The sequence below is a fragment of the Nipponia nippon genome, unplaced genomic scaffold (assembly GCF_047370975.1).
Source record: "Nipponia nippon isolate SJK-2023a ecotype South Korea unplaced genomic scaffold, ASM4737097v1 scaffold_32, whole genome shotgun sequence".
NCBI lineage: Eukaryota > Metazoa > Chordata > Aves > Pelecaniformes > Threskiornithidae > Nipponia > Nipponia nippon.
This window is the reverse complement of record NW_028262350.1, coordinates 1,145,502-1,161,916: the sequence shown is the minus strand read 5'-3', so window position 1 is coordinate 1,161,916 and position 16,415 is coordinate 1,145,502. Positions and strand designations below refer to the sequence as shown.

The following is a 16,415-nucleotide window of genomic DNA, read 5'->3' as shown; positions in this document are numbered from 1 at the left end:
CCTGACCCCCTCGCCCCTCCAGGTGCCCGGCTTCCCCCGTTCCCCGCCGGTGCAGCCAGCGCGGCCGTTCCTGATCCCGGCGGGTCCCGGGGTGAGACCCCCCGGCGCCCCGGGTCCCGGCCCCCGCGGGGGCATCGGCGGGGCGCTGCGGCCCCCGGCCCCGACCCCCGCCCCGGTGCTCGGCGAGCGGATGTACGGGCTGGTGGCCAACGTGGCCAGGGCAGGGGCTGCGGGCAAGGGGGCAGGCAGGGCAGCAGGCAGGGCTGAAGGCAGGGGGGCAGGCAGGGCGGCGGGCAGGGCGGAGGGCAGGGGGGCAGGCAGCACCTGCGGCCCTGCTGCGGGGGGCTGCCTGCCTGCCCGCCCGCCCCCAGCGCTCCCCGCTCCCCGCCGGGTCCCCTCCAGTCCCGGTGCTGCCCAGCCGCTCCTGGGCGAGGCGGCGAGGACGGCGGCGGCCATGGACGGCCGGGCGCGGTTCGGGCCGCAGGCAGCACGGGCCCCAGCGCGCCGCGGGAGCTGCTGCCGGCCCCCGGTAACCGGGCCCGGGGCACCGAGGCGGGCGGCGCTGCGGGGCGGGACGGGGCCGGTGGCTGCGCCGCGGGTGCGGGCGCCCCCTGGCGGCCCGGCGGGGCGGGGCGGACTGCGTTTCCCGTCGGCCCCCGCGGCGGTCACATGACCGGGGCGGGCGGAAGATGGCGGAGCCGCCCGGCGCCGCGGCCGAGGACTCGTGGGGGAAGGTGGGTCCGTTCGCGGGCGAGGGAGCGGGGCCGGGCCGGGGCGGGCAGCTGGGCAATGCTAAGGGCGCCCCGGGGGCTGCGGGCGGGGGGCGCTGGGCCGGGGCGGCGGCGGGGCCGAGGGCGGGCGGGGCGAGCGCCGGGGCGGGGGGAGCACGGAGGGCAGGGTCAAGGCGAGGGGCGGAGGTCAAAGGTCACTGAGCGGCCGGGGACCGGAGCTCGAGGGGCGGCGGGGGCTGCTCGGGCGGCCGGGGAGCGGGGCTGGGGGGCTCCGGGGGCCGCGGTTCGCCGCCCCAGCGCGGCTGACGCCTCTCCTCCCGCCCGCCGCGGCTCCGCCGGCCCCGCGCAAGGTGGACGCAGCCTACAGCGACAATGGCCTGGACTCGGGTAGGTGCCGGGGCAGCGCCAGGCCCTGGGCCGCCCCCGCCCGGTGACCGCAGCCGCTCGTCCCGAGCGCCACGGTGACGGCGGCTGCCTGGTGCCCTGTCCCCCCCCCGCTCGCACGCCCCGGCTTTGTCACTTACGCCGTGAAACCTCTCCTCCCAGCGCTCTTTATGGACAACGCTAGGAAGGGCAGCATAGTGTCGCGAGCCAACAGCATCGGCTCCACCAGCGCCTCTTCTGTCCCCAATACAGGTAGGCCCGCGGGGTTTGTCCCCCGTGGCCGTGGGTCTCTGCTCACCGGGCTGCCCAGCACGTAGCGGGGCTGCCAGCTCTCGCCCCTGCGCCGAGGGCGCGAGCGCAGCGGCCTCTCTTGCCGGCCGGGCAGGATTCCCACCCCTAGGAGGGAGGGAAGATGGTGGGGAACAGCATCGGGGCGTTGTGGAGTGAGGAATCGGTCAGGTCACGACGCCTTCCCAAGAGAGCTGCAGGCGTCTGCCCGGCTCCGCGAGGAAGGGGGAGGGGTCGGCAGGGCCCTTGGAGCGCTTGGCCTGGGCCCAGCCTGCGGGAGCCGCCCGCGCCGGGGCACGGGGCTGCGCTGGGCCTGGCCGGGCGGGAGCGGGGAGCCCAGCTGCGGCCTCGAGCTGTCGCCCTCCCCGTGCGCCTCTGCCCGCCGCGCTTCGGGGCTCACCGCTCAGGCGAGTTCTCCCCACGCAGATGACGAGGACAGCGATTATCAGCAGGAGCCCTACAAGGAGTCGTACAAGGACCGGCGCAGGCGGGCGCACACCCAGGCGGAGCAGAAGAGGCGAGACGCCATCAAGGTAACGCGAGAGGCTGCCTGTGCTGTCAGAGCGCAGCGACTCGCGGGTTCCCGGGGCCCTGTGGCACCCAGCACCCCGCTGTTTTCAGCACCTTCCCCTTCATTTTGCTGCTGGATCTACCCTCCCCAGACACAAGTGCGCGGGGGGAGCTGGGATGTGGCGCCTTTTGAACCCCCCCCCTCACATCGCTGAACTCCAACGCACGTGCTCTGGCTCTGCTTCCCCACAGAAAGGCTACGATGACTTGCAGGCCATCGTTCCCACCTGCGAGCAGCAGGATTTCTCCATAGGCTCCCAGAAGCTGAGCAAGGCCATCGTCCTCCAGAAAAGTGAGTCTTGAGGGTGGGGAGAGGGAAGGGGGTGCTATCAACCCCCCAGACGCCTCGCTAGAGCCCTGCAGCGTGGAGGCTCAGCACTTTGGGACCCTCTGGTGTGATGATGCTCTGGGGGACCCCCGGTGCTGGCCACCTCCCCGAGGAGAATCAGGGCGGCCAGGAGCTGATGCTGCCTGGGCTCAGGCACCTTCTGTGGGGATCTCGGGGGCTCGTGTGTGCTCTCGAATCCTCAGTCTGTATTTTCATGCTCAGCCATCGACTACATCCAGTTCCTGCACAAGGAAAAGAAGAAGCAAGAGGAGGAAGTTTCTACCCTCAGGAAAGACGTGATGGCCTTGAAGATCATGAAAGTGTAAGGGAAGAGCTGTTGGTTGCTGCCCTCCTTTTCCTGCTGTTTCCCCCCCCTGTGCTTTCAAGGGTCCGTGGGCGCACTCCGTGCTTTGCAGGCAGCCTGGCACCCCGAGCACCCAGCCCGTCCCTGCCTGCTGTCATTGTTCCTCCCGCAGCTCGTTAGTGTGGGTGTCTCGGGTCGGGTGGTGGAGTTCGGTCTGAAGGTGGATCCGAGTCAGAAAATGAATCTGCTCCCAGCGTCAGGAGAGGCTGCAGCTGCCCAGTGTTCATTTACTGGCAGGCTCTTCCCCAGACTCCTGGTCCTCCCCGTCCCCGTGGCGGTTCTCAGCGGGCAGTGCCAGGCAGCGAGCTCTGCCCCGCAGCTGAGCGGAAGCCGGGGGTGGGAGGCCTCACTGCTGCTGAACGTGTTTCAGGAACTACGAGCAGATTGTGAAAGCTCATCAGGACAACCCGAACGAGGGGAAGGAGCAGGTCTCTGACGAGGTGAAGTTCAATGTTTTCCAAGGCATTATGGATTCCCTGTTCCAGTCCTTTAACGCCTCCATCTCAGTCACGAGTTTTCAGGAGCTCTCGGCTTGCGTCTTCAGCTGGATTGAGGAGCACTGCAAGCCCCAGGTGAGCGGAGCTGTGGGCGGGCTGTTGCGACGGCGGAGGGAAACAGGGCAGAGACCACTGCAGCCAGCTGGAGCGCGGGGCCGGGCAGCGTGTGACCGCGGCAGGGGCGTAGGGTGGTGGATGGGGGACAGTGCCCGAGCTCCAGCCTCTCCCAGTCCAGCTGCTGGACTGGTTTGGTGCTGAAAACTGGCCAGGGTGAAACAGAGTTCAGAAGGAGAGTCCTGCCGGGGACGTCGCTCCCGCAGGACGCCCCAAGGTTTTCTGGGGCTTAAACCTCTGCGGAGGGCGGGCACTCGGGCAGGGCCGGGGCCCTGCCCTGCTGCGGCTGCCTGAGACCCCGCGGCCCGGGAGCAGAGGCGGGAGCCTTTCCTGTACCGGCGTGGCGGCGTTTGGCACCGCGTGTGCCAGCTCCAGTGCCGGGACCGGGGTTGGTGCCCGCGGCACACGCACCAGGCTCTCGCGGGAGTCACTCACCGGGGATGGGCCCTTCCGCCGCTGGAACGACTGACCATGTCCTCTCTGCCCCAGACGCTGCGGGACATCGTGATCGGGGTCCTGCACCAACTGAAGAGCCAGCTCTACTGAGCCTTCCCGCAGCAGCGCCAGCGGCTCCGGGGCTGCCGCCGCCTCCGCACCCACGGGGCCGGGGCGCCTCCTGCGCGGGGGCCCGGGTGCCAGGAAGGGCTGGGCCGTCTCCCTTCTGGCCGGTCTTAAAGCTTCTCCGAGTTATTTATTGTGTTAACTACGAAACCCAAAGGAGGCCACGCAGACACCTCTGCCCACAGGTGCTGGCACGGTCACTATTACCAAATATTTGTAGGGACTTAGGAAAGGCAGGGGAAAAAGCATGTGTTGAGCAGGGGTCTTTTAAGGTGCCAGAGTCTTTAGCTCAGGCAGGCGCGGCCGGCTTTGCCTGTGCCACCGACTCTCCGCTGCGGAGCAGAGCTGCTCCGTAACCTCAGGCCTCCGCCACAGCCCCCTCTGATCCCGGGGAGAGGAACGAAACAAGAATGCACGCTAAAAGGGGTTGGTTTCTGTTAAAACAGAGCAGGACTGGGCTCCTCCCGTAACTGGGGGCTTTCTCGCGCCTCCCTCTGAAGCAGCTCTTACGGGGCAGGATTTTTAGTTGTGTGCGTGCTCTGGGAGAGCTGGCTGACGGATGAGCGTGGCGCTGAGCCGCCGGCACGCGCCAGGGCCTTGCTAAAACCCGACCTCTTCTGCTGTAGCCACAGTTCCCCTGACGGGGCGACAGGCGCGAGCTCTCTGCGCAGCTTTTCCCGCTCGCGCTGCTGAGTGCTGGAAGGCGTCCGGCTTCATCGTCTTTGGGTTTTGATGTGGCCGTAGCGACCAGGGAAGTGGTTTGGTGGCTGTAGCACAGTGCTGCCACGGGCTCTCGCTGCTCCTCCTTAGAACTTTTACATGGATACGTACGCATAATCAGCCTTGATTGGATGTTATTTTTGTTTTTATCAATCACTGAAATCATCCTGGCGTATCACCAGCGTCAGCGTTGCAGACGGGTGCTCTCTGGGACACGTTTCAACCTCTCGCGCGCTGCTGTCGGTCTGGCCAGCACAGACGCTTCGCGGGGTGGCACAGCCACGGCCCAAGCGACGGTTGGTCACCGCACAGCGCGATTGTACCAGGCTCCTCCAGCGCGGTGACGTCGGCAGCAGGATTCGTTCTCTGCAATCGCGTTCGTGTTCCCACTCCAGGGGTAGCGGATATTTATTTTTACACCGTTTTTCCGCTGGCGCTGAGGTAGCGCTCGGCTCCAGGTTACGTCCTTTGAACGCTGCAGCACGAGAACGTTTAGGCTACTGCTTCTACCCCCATTTAGCAGCAGAGAACCCCGTCGGGGGGCGGGCGTGTGATCTTTACGCAGAATTCTTCTTCAAACCCTGCCTCTGGGTGCCCTCTGCAATGCACGGGAAGCCCCAGCATCGAACCCTGCGGTGATGCGCGTCACCACAGCTGCGTCTCGCCTGGAAGCTGTCGCTTTGCGATGAGGAAAATCCCCTCTGGTGGGCGGGCAGCTCGGGGCTCGGCCCGCGGCCAAACGAGGGCCACAGCCTGAGCCCTGGGGCTGCGCCAGCCTTGGGAGGAGGACGTGCAGTTCTACAGACCTCACATGTGAAAGCCAGATATTTTTCTATTGTGAAAAGTAATTAAATAAATTTTGCTGAATGTTTTAATCATTTTTTTTGCTTTTATTTCTGTCGCTGAGTGCCCGGAGCCGTCCCCTAGGGCCGGCCAGGCGGCTTCTGGGAGCCCGGCCCCGCCGCCGTGGCGCAGGGTCCCTGCTCTGGCTCTTGCCTTCCCCGCCCTCCGGGCTGCGGCGCCCCAGAGCCCAAACCCTGCCCCGACGCCCTCTGAACAGAGAAAAACACCACAGCAGAGCACGGCTGAACCAAAACCCGGTGTTTAATGGATGGGGGGGCTCATGTGCCGCTCCGCCACGCTGCGGGACGCGGCTGCAATACGCACCGAGCTCTGCAGCCGCAACAGGCGCTGGGGCATTCGCCTCCCCGAGGCACGCGCTTCCTTTCCGTGCTGGAACACCAGGCGCACTGCAGCCCCGCGGGGACGCCCGGCCTCGCGGCTCGCGGCCCTGACGGGCAGGAAGAAACACCACTCCCTCCGCAGGGGAGCCAGCGAGGGCCCAGGGCCGAGCCCCTCGCGCCAACCACCCCTCCGGCTGCAAAGCATTTCAAAACAAACACATAAATATGCAGGACCAGCCCACGCCTTGCAAAAAGAGGGGAAAAAAAAAACCACCCCAACAGCTGAGTTTTGGCATCAGCTCCTTGTCCTCCCTGGGGCAAAGGCTCCCTCAGCGCCTCACACGGCGGCCGGCAGCGTGATGTTATGGTCCTCGTCCGTCTCTATCCCCACCTCCTCCTGTACGAGCAGAGCGCGCCTCAGCAGGGCGCTGGCCCCGGCCCGGCAGCGCAGGCAGAGCCGCTGCAGCCACCGCTGCCACCGCTGCCGCCCTGGGGCTGCGGGGCCGAGCCCGGCCTCGGCACTTACGAAGAATTGCTTCTTGCTTTTGGGGTACCCCTCCAGGATGGCCTCCAGCAGCTCGGTCGCCTGGCGAGACAGGGTCGCCGTGAGGGCTGTGGGGCGGCCGTGCCGAGCTGCCCAGCGACCCCACGTCCCCGTCAGGGCGCCAGCGTCACCCAGCGTCACCGCAGGACTGTCACCACCGCTGCCCACCCGCCCCGCTCAATGGCCCGACCGTTACCATTCGCTTCCTCCTCCGCCACTCCTTGCAGTACAGCTTCTGCTCGCTGCAGACCTGCGAACAGCAAGGCAACGTGAGAACCAAGCGGGCAGCAGCCGCCCCACGAAGCCGCCGCGAGCCTGAGGCGGGAGGCGCCCGGTGCCGGGGCCCTGCCGCACGTCCCAGCTCCGCCCAGGGGTTATTCAGCAGCGCCAGCGGCTCAGGAAGCCCCTGCGGGGACGCGCACCTCCCCGTGACAGGGATCACCGGAGACGGGGAAGGGTGAATTGACGCAGAGCGGGTGACCGCCCAAAGCAAAGGCTCGCAAGGAAGAGGCAGCTCAGGCTGTTTCCCGAAGACGCCCCGAGAGCGGTCACCATCGCACGCGCAGGCTCTGCGGAGCAGCCCGCGTCCCCCACAGCCCCCTGCCTGCGCTGTACCGGCGTCGGCCGGGCTGGGCACTGGGTGACCCGGCCGAGGGTTTGGTAGGACGGGCCCAGCCCCGGCCCGGGCTCTGCCGCCGGTGCCCGGCTCGGCCCCAGGCCCCTCTTCACCTTCTCTTTTTCTTCCGGAGTCACGTGGTTGGCGGCCGACTTAATCCTCTCCAGTTTCTCCGCGTAACTCGCGCAGTCCTTCCTCAGCCCCTCGACCTCCCTGGCCATCTCGGGGGTTGTCATGGAGCTGTTCAGGTCCCTCAGCTCTGGAAGGGAGGCACCGATCACCGGCAGGGCCGGCGGCCCGGGCACCGCTGCCCGCGGGGCTCCCCGCGGCGGCTGCTCGGGCGCGCTCACCCGTCTCCATCTGCCGGCAGCTCTGCTGCAGCGCCTGCACCTTGGCGGAGAGCGCAGCGATCTCCCCGTCCAGGCCGCGGAGCTCCGCGTCGCTGGCGGCCGGGAGCTGCTCCTGCGGCGAGGCGGCGGGTCAGCGGGGCCGGGACGCACCGGGGGCGGCGCCGGGGCCGGGGCTCACCTGGTCGGCGAAGTAAATCTTCTGCTTCCCGTAGGCCTTCTCGCGGACGCGGCCCTGCTGCGCCAGCTGCTCCAGCGCCTTCACCACGGCCTGCGGGGCCAGCGCCGTCAGCCGGGCCCCGGCCCCCCCCCGCGCCCCCCCGGCCCCGGCCCGGCCCCGCTCACCGCCTTGCCCAGCCCGTGCTCCCGCTGCAGGTTCCCGAAGGCGTCCTGGGCGCTGTACGGCCGGTTCTGCTCCCGCAGGTACCGCAGCAGGACGGCGGCGGCGCCTCCTGCGGGACAGCCCACCGGTCACCGCGGACCCCCGGGACCGCGACGGGGCGGCGGGCGCCCCCCGGGCCCCACTCACCGCCCGCCGCGGGGCCTTCGCGGCCTTTGCTCATCCTCGGCCTCCGCTCGCCCCGCTCCGCGGCGTGACGCGCTTCCGGCGCGCCGCCCCTCTCCCCGCCAATCGAGGACAAGGCAGCGAAGCCCCGCCCCGGGGAGACGAAGCTCCGCCCTGATGAGGCGGGGCGCCTGGGAGCCCCGCCCCGAAGAGGCGGGGCGTCGCGGAGCCCCGCCCTCCCCGGAGCGGAGCGGGACGCGGCGCCGCAGGGCGCTGGGGCGGGCGGGGGCCCCGCACCCCCGGGCCGGGCCCGCACCGGGCCCCCCCCGCGCCCGGCCGCTCACGCTCCCACCAAACAACGCGTCAGCGCCCCCCGCCCCGGTACCGGTACCGCCCCCGCCTTGGGGGCGGCGGATTTAGACAAGCACCCGCAGGGGAGGGGTGTCCCTGCGGCGGCACGTTCTTTGCCCCGCCAGCGCCACCGGGACCGGGCTCTGCGGCTGAGAAACAGCGCCGGGAAAGCCGAGAGGCGCAGAGGGGCCCGGGGCCGCCCGGCTGCCGGTTTGCGCCCGGGGCCGCGGCAGGCACACAGCTCTGCGGTCACCGGCGGGGCTCCGGCTCCCACCGGCGGGCTCACCCCCGCGCAAGGCTGGGCGGCGGCGGGCCGTGCCCAGGCCAGAAGGGAGCCGGCCGGGCCGACCAGGTCCACCTCCTCCCGAGACCCCGTCCCCAGGAGGCAGCGTCAGGGGCAGCGCGGCCTTGCCACCGCCCCCGCCCACCGCAGGAGCACGGCCGGGTTAGCAAAGCGTTAGTCCGGTATTTTAGGAAAGCAACACAAGAGCAGCTGCCACACGTAGATGTTCTTTGCAGGACTCTAGTCATCACAGTAGGTGTCTTATTGCCGTCACGTCTCTTACAAAATAGCATCACTAGAAAGCTGGAAACGGAGACGAGTGGTCGTCGCAAGTACAAACGTTGTGGCCGTACACCGTCGCGTCCACAAGAGGAGCAAGGGGTTTGTTCCTACCCGGAGCTGGATATTGCTGGGAAAGAAGACTTGGATTCTGTGCACATTTTAGGAGCGGGGAGCGGTTGTCTTGAAGACAGAATGGCATCAAGTCCCAGGCCCTGAGTCTGGGGGAAACCAATCCCGCTCTCCTGGTCACGCATCAGCCCCCGCAGGTCGGCTTCAAGATTGTCCTTGGCAATGCTGAGGCGGTCTGACCGGCGGTCTCGAGCGCTGCGGACGCCGGATTTATTGTCTTAGGTGAGGAAGTTTGGAGCAAGCAGCACCCTGGCAGACAGTGCAGGGCAACGCATGGGCGATTGTGGAGCTATCACGTCAACGTCTTTTCCCTATGAATTACCAGTGTAGTTTATTTTAAAGTCCAAGCGAGGCTACAGAGTCACAAGTCACAGTGGTGTTCCTAGCCAGGACTGGCTGTCACGTCACTCATACTCACACAGGAGACGATCTAGATAACTGTGCAAGGCTTTTCCTTCCAGGATTCCCCTCCAGGATGCGCAATAGAAAACCAGAGGGAAACGGTAGGATTGCTTACTGGCCCCGCGAGCCAGCAGGATCCAGCTGGTTCAGCTCGGACTGATCCAGCAGTTCAAAGTCATCCCCTTCCGCATCAGTGTCCAAGTCCGAGCTGGCTGTTCTCAGGTAAGTCTTTGCAGCTCTCTGGGGATTGTCGCTGCGCGAGGAGCCGGGCTGAGGGGCTCCCGACAGCGCAAGCTGTATCATCCCTCTGGTGACAAATCCGGCTATGTTGTTAGTAAGATTCTGTACAGATGGCAGCGCGCTGGATTCTTCCTGGTCGTAAGGGAGATGCAGATCTTCTGTTACTTGTGGGCGGTAAGCCAGACTTGGGATCCCAATGCTGGTGTCGTCTTCATCATCTATGCCAGTTGCTTCGGGGTTTATGGAAGGGAAGTCGGGGAGATCCCTGGCAAAAGATTCTTCTGGGTCGCTGTGACCGTCCAGGTCTAGAAGAGGAGAAAGTGCTTTGAACACACGGGTGCACGCCAAACGCCCTGCAGGCAAGGGCAGCGCAGCACGCAAAAGCTGGGCCATTACCTCCCCCAGACAGACTGTCTCTTGTCATCTCACAGACCAAACGCTCTTTAATCTCCCCCTCACACAGCCGTTCCGACGCCTGCCGACCTCCCAGTTCACCGCAAGGCAGGCGGATGCTGAAGCAGACACCTTCTGCCAGAGGAACGCTCCCCCTCCCAGCCCTTGCACTGCAACCTGTATCCCTACAGCCAGAGACTGGCAGAGCTGGATCTGCCTTTGAAAAGCAGCTGTCAGTGCTCTACTAAAGCACCACAGGAGTTAAGGAAGCTCAGTTTTGAAAAAAACAGGCAGTTGCATCTCATCTTAGCCAGCAAGACAGACATCAAACAGCTAGACCTCGAGGTCAGAAGGCAATGAGTGCATCCTCCCTCCCAGCCGTCGCACGGCGCCTGCTCAGCATCCCACGCCCTCCAGAAACTGCCCCGTTCCTCTCACCTTCCGATCCCTCTGTCAGGGGAGTCTGGCCCCTGGAAAGGTTAAAGATCCCATTTTCAGTGTAGGAAACCTCAGCATCCGAATGCTCCGAGTCAGAGATGGTTAGTTCCTTGGCGACCACAGAGTCATCCAGCTGTGAAACAGGAGATAAAATCGAAAACATCAATGCTGGAAAGCTTATTCCTGTGCCTCAAGACAAAACACACGACCCAGTGGCCACCAGTTAAACCCAGTCCTCATGGGAGGCTGGTATCTGGGGCTCATTTCACACATTGCTGCCCAGCCTGGGAGACTGTAGCTGGTACAAGCAGCGCTGGACGTACTCGAGTGAGGCAGAATAGGAAGGACCTCTCTAAAAGGAGAATATCCTCATCTGATTTTCCATCACAACTCAGCTACAACGTGCTGGATTCAGGGCCACGCGCTGCGTGGCCACGCAATGCAGCGAGTTTGTTCTGTTGGGCTGAGCTCTTCTATTTCAGAGACACATCATTACCTTGGGGCAGAACGCAGCAAGCTCCTCTTCGCTGTCACTCCCGTCATCCACAGCCTCCTGATTAAGGGATCGGCGTCGCACTGCCAGAAACCAGAGTCAAAGCTTATTATTGCTGCTAGGACAGGGGTCTGTGCAGGACCAGCCTTATGCCCAGCAGAAAAACCCTAAACTGGCAAGCCTGGACATAACATAACACAGCATGCTTTGTTCCACAGCAGAGCAACGTGATCATTTCTGACTTGGGCTGCTGCAGATCTTTTGCCGAGATGAACGTGTTTAGCAGCTACCTTGCACTGAGTCCTTCCTCTTTTTTTTCAGTGCAACTGCAATATGGAACACACAGTTCTGGCAGCTGAGAAACAGAGTGGCTCGGCACCGTGAAGAGCTTACGCCAACTGCTAACTGGGAGACGCCTGCGGAGGCAGAGCTGCCTCGCTTCCTTCCCAAAGCGGCTGCAAGTATTTGCCGAGGGCGTGGAGCGACTGCCATGCCACACACGCAGCCCCGTCCCGCTCCACGGCCAGGGGCTCCGTTCACAGGCTGCTTCAGGTACCAAGGGTCAGAAACACGGCACAGAAACTTACGTTGCTTCTCCCGCTGCTTTGATATCATGTAGCCTCGAACGCTGAAATCCAGCCGCTGCAGAGCTGGCTCCAGCTTCATGTACATGCGCTGCCCCAGTCTGTGGTACACAGCAAGGGGCCACAGCAGGATGAAGAGCACTGAGGTAAGTGGGAATGCTGATTAGAAGTTTGTTCAGGATGCTGCTTGGCAAACATCTTGCCCATTTTGTGATGCAGTAGAACACACACGGTATGCAAGATCTGAGTACCGAAGGCAATGCTGCGGGAGGCAGTTAGAATTGGTGCAATCACCTCTGCCAATTCCACAAAACTGAGAGGCCAACCTATTAATGCTCAGATCTGTAGTTACTAAGCACTCAAACATGTTCTCTCTGGACCAGAGACCTTAGAGTCCTGGTCAAGAACCACCACATTGCAGGCAGTATGTACTATTTTAAGTTTTAAAGCCATTCACACAAGCTTTCCTTTTGAGCAGAAGAGCCCCATCCCTCAGACATTCAGATCCCACTCATCTCTACCCGTTTTCACCTGTAAGTCTGTATTGCCACAGAGATCTACTTACACAGCAGGTATGAGAGCAAGAGTCCAGGGATATACCGGCCCAGGACAGCCAGGAAGGTAAAGACTCCACACACTAGAAGGCAAAACTGGAGACACGGGAGACAGTGAGTTTCCAAGGTTAAGCAGTGGATTCAATCAGTTCTTGACCATCTTGTTCTCCGCAGATTCTAGCCCAAGTCAGAATTCTAACAACAGTGAAGCCTTCCTAGCGTTCAGCTCCCCCGCCCTAGGACTAGCGCACACACAGGAGGTGTCTGGCTTCAGAGCGACAGGCAGCATACCAGGGCCTCTGCCTCAGAATACGAGGAGCTTCCCAAAGCAGGTATGCTAAAAGCAAGGAAGAGGCTAAAGACAGAACTCTTCGAAGTGAAAAGGACAAGGACAGTACCACCGTGTTACAGGTTCCTCTTTGCATAAGCCTCAAAAAAAGAAGAAAAAGGGGGAAAGGAAAAAAAGCTTGACGCACTTTCTCAAACTGTTACAATCCAGCAAGGGAGATGAGTTTGACAGACACTTTAAAAAGCTAGAAACCTCCAGAAGGAGCAGCTACATTTTCACTTCACTAGTGCAATCAACATGCCGACACTCGCTTTCTCCTCCCTCCTCCACAACCTGATTATTCTGCCTGTGCTCTCTATTCCACTCCACGTTGTTGTGGGAGACCTCCCGTGGTAACCTCCCGTGTCTGAACGCGTTCAGCCAACGCTGGACGCCACCACAAAGGGATGCTAGCGGTCAGCAGAGGCTCCACACCAAACATTTTATTTGCTGAGGTCTGTACATTCTTACCTTTCCAGGGTTTTGCCTCTTGAAAATGAAGAGATTACTTAAGAAGTTGGTCCCAGTCACCCATCCTTCAGCCAAATGGTGACAGAGTTCTGGCACTCCGAGCAGCCGAGGGTGAACGTATCCCCAGCTGCAGTGAAGGGGAGAATTTGGGAACAGATATTACTGCATCGTCGTCAGTGCAGAAGTCACTTGTTCCAAACGTTTGTCTCAGTACTACCTTCTCTTCTCCCCCAACTGCTGGGCTCTAGAGACGAGGGTCAGACTGCCTTTCAAAACACCGCCATGCCAAAAGCAGCACTTCTACGTTCCGTCCTACAAGTGTCCCAGTTCTCCCATAGCAGCTAAGGAGCAGTAATTTCCGTCATTCAGTCTTTTGCCTTAGACTAGTTTCCACGCTACCGGAGGGAAAGGGCAGCGCAGAAGCAAATCCATTTGCTTTTTCTGCATTTATTTGGTCAACTGCAACCCCCAAGAATTCAGCACGAGGTTTACAAGCAGCCTTGTACCTTACTTAATATATTCAGTTACTTTGGAGGCATTGTCTTTGGCAAGTTCTATTAGTGCTTCTTAACTGCTAGTCACAAGTACTCGAAGGTTAGGAAGAGTAATTCCTTTTGTACTTGGGCCTCTTGCAAAAAAAAAAAAAAAAAATTGTCATTTGGCAACAGCTCAAGTGATTTAATCGGGAGCTGAGCATCCAGTGCAGCTCGGCAGCACCGGCGGGCAGAGGTGTGCCCAGAGAGGGGAAGGTGTTATTAGTAAGACAACACCCCAACATTTCTCAAGCCATTATTAATGCTGCAGTCAGGTCATAACTATGCAGTAACAACTTCTGGGACAAGCCTATAAAACATTCCCTACAGAGTCTCAGAAGACTTCATTATTTCCCAAAAAAATATTGTTTTCTGCTCCTGGAAGCCTGTACAAAAGGAATTGCTGTTAAGGCAGCACCTCTAACTCAAGGGTGCAGGGGGGAAGCGGCAGGGGAAGTTTTACAACCCTCAAGCAAGCATTATTGGAGGTCAGCATGAGGCAAAGATTAAGGACAATATAATGGCTTGGGCAAGTCAAAAATGTGTCCCAGTGGCTTGACGGAATCCAGGGCTCCATCCTCCCTCCACTAAGTAGCTCCCTTCTCCCCTTCCTTCCTCCCTCAAAGGAGCCAACATTACAAGCGCACGCAGGTAATAATTACATGGTATCACAGCAAAGTACCAAACAGCAGAGGATTCAATTAGTTTCCTACCTCTCATTGTCTAATTCGTCAGGTCTTGCCACTAAAATATTAAGAACAGACACTACATTAGTTGCAAGGAATTCGCCATGAGAATGCTTAGCTCTTGGGATTTAAGTAAAGCTTTAATGAGCTGGGGAATACCTGGAAAAGACATTAACTGTAACTAAGAACCAGAGACGCATCACTACGTAACACGTTTTGAACGCGTACGTGTGACAGTACAAGACTGTGACAGAGTCTCCTTGCTGCTCCTCAGTATTTGTTGGACATTGTCTGGAGGCTGCTCCGGTTACAGTGACAGGTATTAGCAAAAAACAGCACTTCCACCTCCCTCCCTTCCCCTGCACACACCCTGACGATGAAGGAAGAACAGCTTGCTTACTGAGAGGCATCAGAGATTTAAGGTTTTTTGATACTTTCTCACCCAGGCTAGGATTTGAGAAGTGACCCAGGGGTGTACCAGTTACCCTGACAAATCGAAACCGAGGTTATGAGGGAGCTAGGCAGACACTTCCTCATCGCTTCAGCTGCAGAGCCTGAGCCAAGCTGCTGCTAGAAACTGAGGAAAGCCTTAATGAGGCCAGAAGAACTACCGAGAACACGAGCTGAAGCAGAAAGCTGGCAGTTGTACTTGCTAGTTAGTCAGGGAACCCCCTCTGAGAGCGTGCAAACCGTACACGCTGCTCTACAACCAACCTGTCCATGCAAAGCCAAGGAAATCCTGAGCTGCTACGAATGGCAGTATTCGTGAGTACATCACTATCACAAATGACAGATAGAACTGCTTTGTTTACTGAAAGCTTTAGACTAACTTCGTTAACAGCCGTTAAGGTGCCTCTCCTTTCAAAGAAATCTCTACTCAACAGCAAGGCTGGGACTCGTCTTCATCCTAAAACACGAAGCTGGTTTATTACAGATGCTGAGGAAAAACCCAGACGTATTCCACATGTGCTTCGGTTTCTTGCTCTTGTACTGAATGCTCGGAAGGTGAATCACTGCTTCAAAACCTGCGCTAGTTCACGTACACCAGATGTTTCAGGATTATGAGACAAATACCAGTGTCACAAGCATGAAAAGCTCTTCTTATGTTTATATAGGTTAGGATTTTCCAGCTCCAGGAAGAACGTGCCTACAGTGTTCTTGCCTGCTTCTAGACTCACAAAGCAAAAACTCCAGGATTTTAACTATTTAACTCCAGGCGGCGCAGAGCCTGTCTACCTCTAGGGCTAAAAACAGCACTTGATTTGCTGGTATCAACTCAGATGTTGCAACTTACCTCCAACTGCAGGCCAGATTCGGTTCTTCCACTGATCTAGGCAAACTACTATTATAAGGGTAAACGCAACCAGGAACAGCAAGCGAAGGGAAGTCAGAGCAAAAAACCTACAGGGAAAAACAAACGAATCGGTACCGACCAGATCCGTGCGACACGCACAAAAGGGATAACACAAACGAACTCAAAAGGAATCAGTCGCTCAGTAACAGTTATAGCCAGAGAAAAGCGAGCCAGCGCTAATCAGGCAGCATCCCGCCTGCCCGAGCTGCCTGGCGGGGGCTTATCAGCCCTCGGGCTGCTTTAGGGACCCTTATCTGCTCCTGTCAGTTCTAGCACGACAGCCCGGCTTTACAGAGGCGAGCAGAACCCGCTGCCCTTCCTCCACTGTTCACAGCACGGGCCGGGGGTTCCTGATCAGTTTTATGCTGTCGGGTAACAGGGAAACACGCCGAGAGGGACAGAGCCGAAGCAGACAGCAGCACCTCCAGGCTCCTCCTTGTCTGCTGAAACAGGTCACGGACCCAAGCTCTTAGGCCGCCGCCCGGCTTCCACCTCCGGCGGCGAAGGGCTCCCGGCCAGCGCGGGGGGCCCGGCCGCCCGCAGGAAGCGTTGCTCCGCGGGGCTGGCTCACCCGCGGCCGGAGGGGGGCTCCGAGGGGCCCCGGGCGTGCAAAGAAACGCAAAACCTCCCGCAGCCCCGGCGGCTCCCGCGCTACCGAGCGGCCGGGGGGGAGCCGACCCGGGGCTGCGGGCCCCGGGCGGGACGCGCCTTCCGACACGGGGACGGCTCCGCAGCCCAGCGCCGGGCCCCGCCGGGGCGGCCCGCGTCCCGGCCCGCCTCCCGCCTCCCCGCCAGCCGCCCCCCGCTCACCAGAAGAGGCCGTGCGCCGCCGCCCACCACAGCGCGCTGCGGCCCGGCCGCTCCCACACCAGCGCGGCCTGCGCGGCGCTCAGCAGCGGCTCGTAGGGCCCCAGGCGGCCCCGCAGCTCCGCGCTCAGCGCCTGCACCCGCCGCTGCCGCTCGCCGGGGCCGCCGGGCCGCGCCGCCGCCATGGCTCCCTCACGGCATCAACATCCGGCCGCCCCACGCCAGCGCGCGGCCGCCGCCGACATGGCGGCCCCCGCCGCCGGAAGCAGCGCCGCGCTGGGCGCCGCCATCTTGGCGCAGACGCCGCCAGCTGCCAGGGCGCCGCGAGGGGCGG

At 61.4% G+C, this 16,415-nt stretch overlaps 3 protein-coding genes across 8 annotated transcripts; 1 reads left to right on the top strand and 2 right to left on the bottom strand.

Moving 5' to 3' along the window:
• Positions 1–275: 275 nt before the first annotated feature.
• MLX (MAX dimerization protein MLX) lies at positions 276–5,435 on the top strand. Of its 3 annotated transcripts, XM_087770383.1 has the most exons (8): positions 290–734; positions 1,082–1,118; positions 1,278–1,367; positions 1,830–1,936; positions 2,166–2,265; positions 2,524–2,623; positions 3,036–3,237; positions 3,766–5,435. In XM_087770383.1, the coding sequence occupies exons 1-8, from the start codon at positions 690–692 to the stop codon at positions 3,820–3,822; spliced, it is 738 nt and encodes a 245-aa protein (XP_087626509.1). In that variant the 5' UTR covers positions 290–689; the 3' UTR covers positions 3,823–5,435. The 3 variants fall into 3 exon arrangements, with proteins under 3 accessions (XP_087626507.1, XP_087626509.1, XP_087626508.1); XM_087770381.1 differs by having other exon boundaries at positions 276–734; positions 3,036–5,435; XM_087770382.1 differs by lacking the exon at positions 1,082–1,118 and having other exon boundaries at positions 658–734; positions 3,036–5,435.
• A 208-nt stretch (positions 5,436–5,643) lies between these two features.
• PSMC3IP (PSMC3 interacting protein) lies at positions 5,644–7,960 on the bottom strand. Of its 2 annotated transcripts, XM_087770386.1 has the most exons (8): positions 7,778–7,960; positions 7,594–7,700; positions 7,430–7,519; positions 7,252–7,363; positions 7,015–7,160; positions 6,482–6,535; positions 6,268–6,327; positions 5,644–6,138 (listed from the first exon to the last, which is right to left on the bottom strand). In XM_087770386.1, exons 1-8 carry the CDS (start codon positions 7,809–7,811, stop codon positions 6,079–6,081), a joined length of 663 nt encoding a protein of 220 aa, XP_087626512.1. In that variant the 5' UTR covers positions 7,812–7,960; the 3' UTR covers positions 5,644–6,078. The 2 variants fall into 2 exon arrangements, with proteins under 2 accessions (XP_087626512.1, XP_087626511.1); XM_087770385.1 differs by having other exon boundaries at positions 5,644–6,327.
• Positions 7,961–8,611: 651 nt separating this feature from the next.
• Positions 8,612–16,415, bottom strand: RETREG3 (reticulophagy regulator family member 3). Of its 3 annotated transcripts, none has more exons than XM_087770375.1 (9): positions 16,085–16,415; positions 15,215–15,321; positions 13,948–13,999; positions 12,702–12,828; positions 11,914–11,998; positions 11,352–11,489; positions 10,768–10,847; positions 10,272–10,404; positions 8,612–9,745 (listed from the first exon to the last, which is right to left on the bottom strand). In XM_087770375.1, the coding sequence occupies exons 1-9, from the start codon at positions 16,264–16,266 to the stop codon at positions 9,312–9,314; spliced, it is 1,338 nt and encodes a 445-aa protein (XP_087626501.1). In that variant the 5' UTR covers positions 16,267–16,415; the 3' UTR covers positions 8,612–9,311. The 3 variants fall into 3 exon arrangements, with proteins under 3 accessions (XP_087626501.1, XP_087626502.1, XP_087626503.1); XM_087770376.1 differs by having other exon boundaries at positions 13,948–13,978; XM_087770377.1 differs by lacking the exons at positions 13,948–13,999; positions 15,215–15,321.

What these genes read in the sequence shown, in the direction of transcription:
- MLX (XM_087770381.1), top strand. Translation starts at nt 690, where the DNA reads ATGGCGGAGCCGCCCGGCGCCGCGGCCGAGGACTCGTGGGGGAAG. An exon ending in AGAGGCGAGACGCCATCAAG is followed by an intron (nt 1,937 to 2,165) that starts GTAACGCGAGAG and finishes GCTTCCCCACAG; the next exon opens with AAAGGCTACGATGACTTGCA. An exon ending in GGCCATCGTCCTCCAGAAAA is followed by an intron (nt 2,266 to 2,523) that starts GTGAGTCTTGAG and finishes TTTCATGCTCAG; the next exon opens with CCATCGACTACATCCAGTTC.
- PSMC3IP (XM_087770385.1), bottom strand. Translation starts at nt 7,811, where the DNA reads ATGAGCAAAGGCCGCGAAGGCCCCGCGGCGGGCG. An exon ending in AGCACGGGCTGGGCAAGGCG is followed by an intron (nt 7,520 to 7,593) that starts GTGAGCGGGGCC and finishes CTGGCCCCGCAG; the next exon opens with GCCGTGGTGAAGGCGCTGGA. An exon ending in GGCGGAGGAGGAAGCGAATG is followed by an intron (nt 6,328 to 6,481) that starts GTAACGGTCGGG and finishes CTGTCTCGCCAG; the next exon opens with GCGACCGAGCTGCTGGAGGC.
- RETREG3 (XM_087770375.1), bottom strand. Translation starts at nt 16,266, where the DNA reads ATGGCGGCGGCGCGGCCCGGCGGCCCCGGCGAGCGGCAGCGGCGGGTG. An exon ending in GCGGCGCACGGCCTCTTCTG is followed by an intron (nt 15,322 to 16,084) that starts GTGAGCGGGGGG and finishes TTTTCCCTGTAG; the next exon opens with GTTTTTTGCTCTGACTTCCC. An exon ending in AGAGGCAAAACCCTGGAAAG is followed by an intron (nt 11,999 to 12,701) that starts GTAAGAATGTAC and finishes CCGTGTCTCCAG; the next exon opens with TTTTGCCTTCTAGTGTGTGG.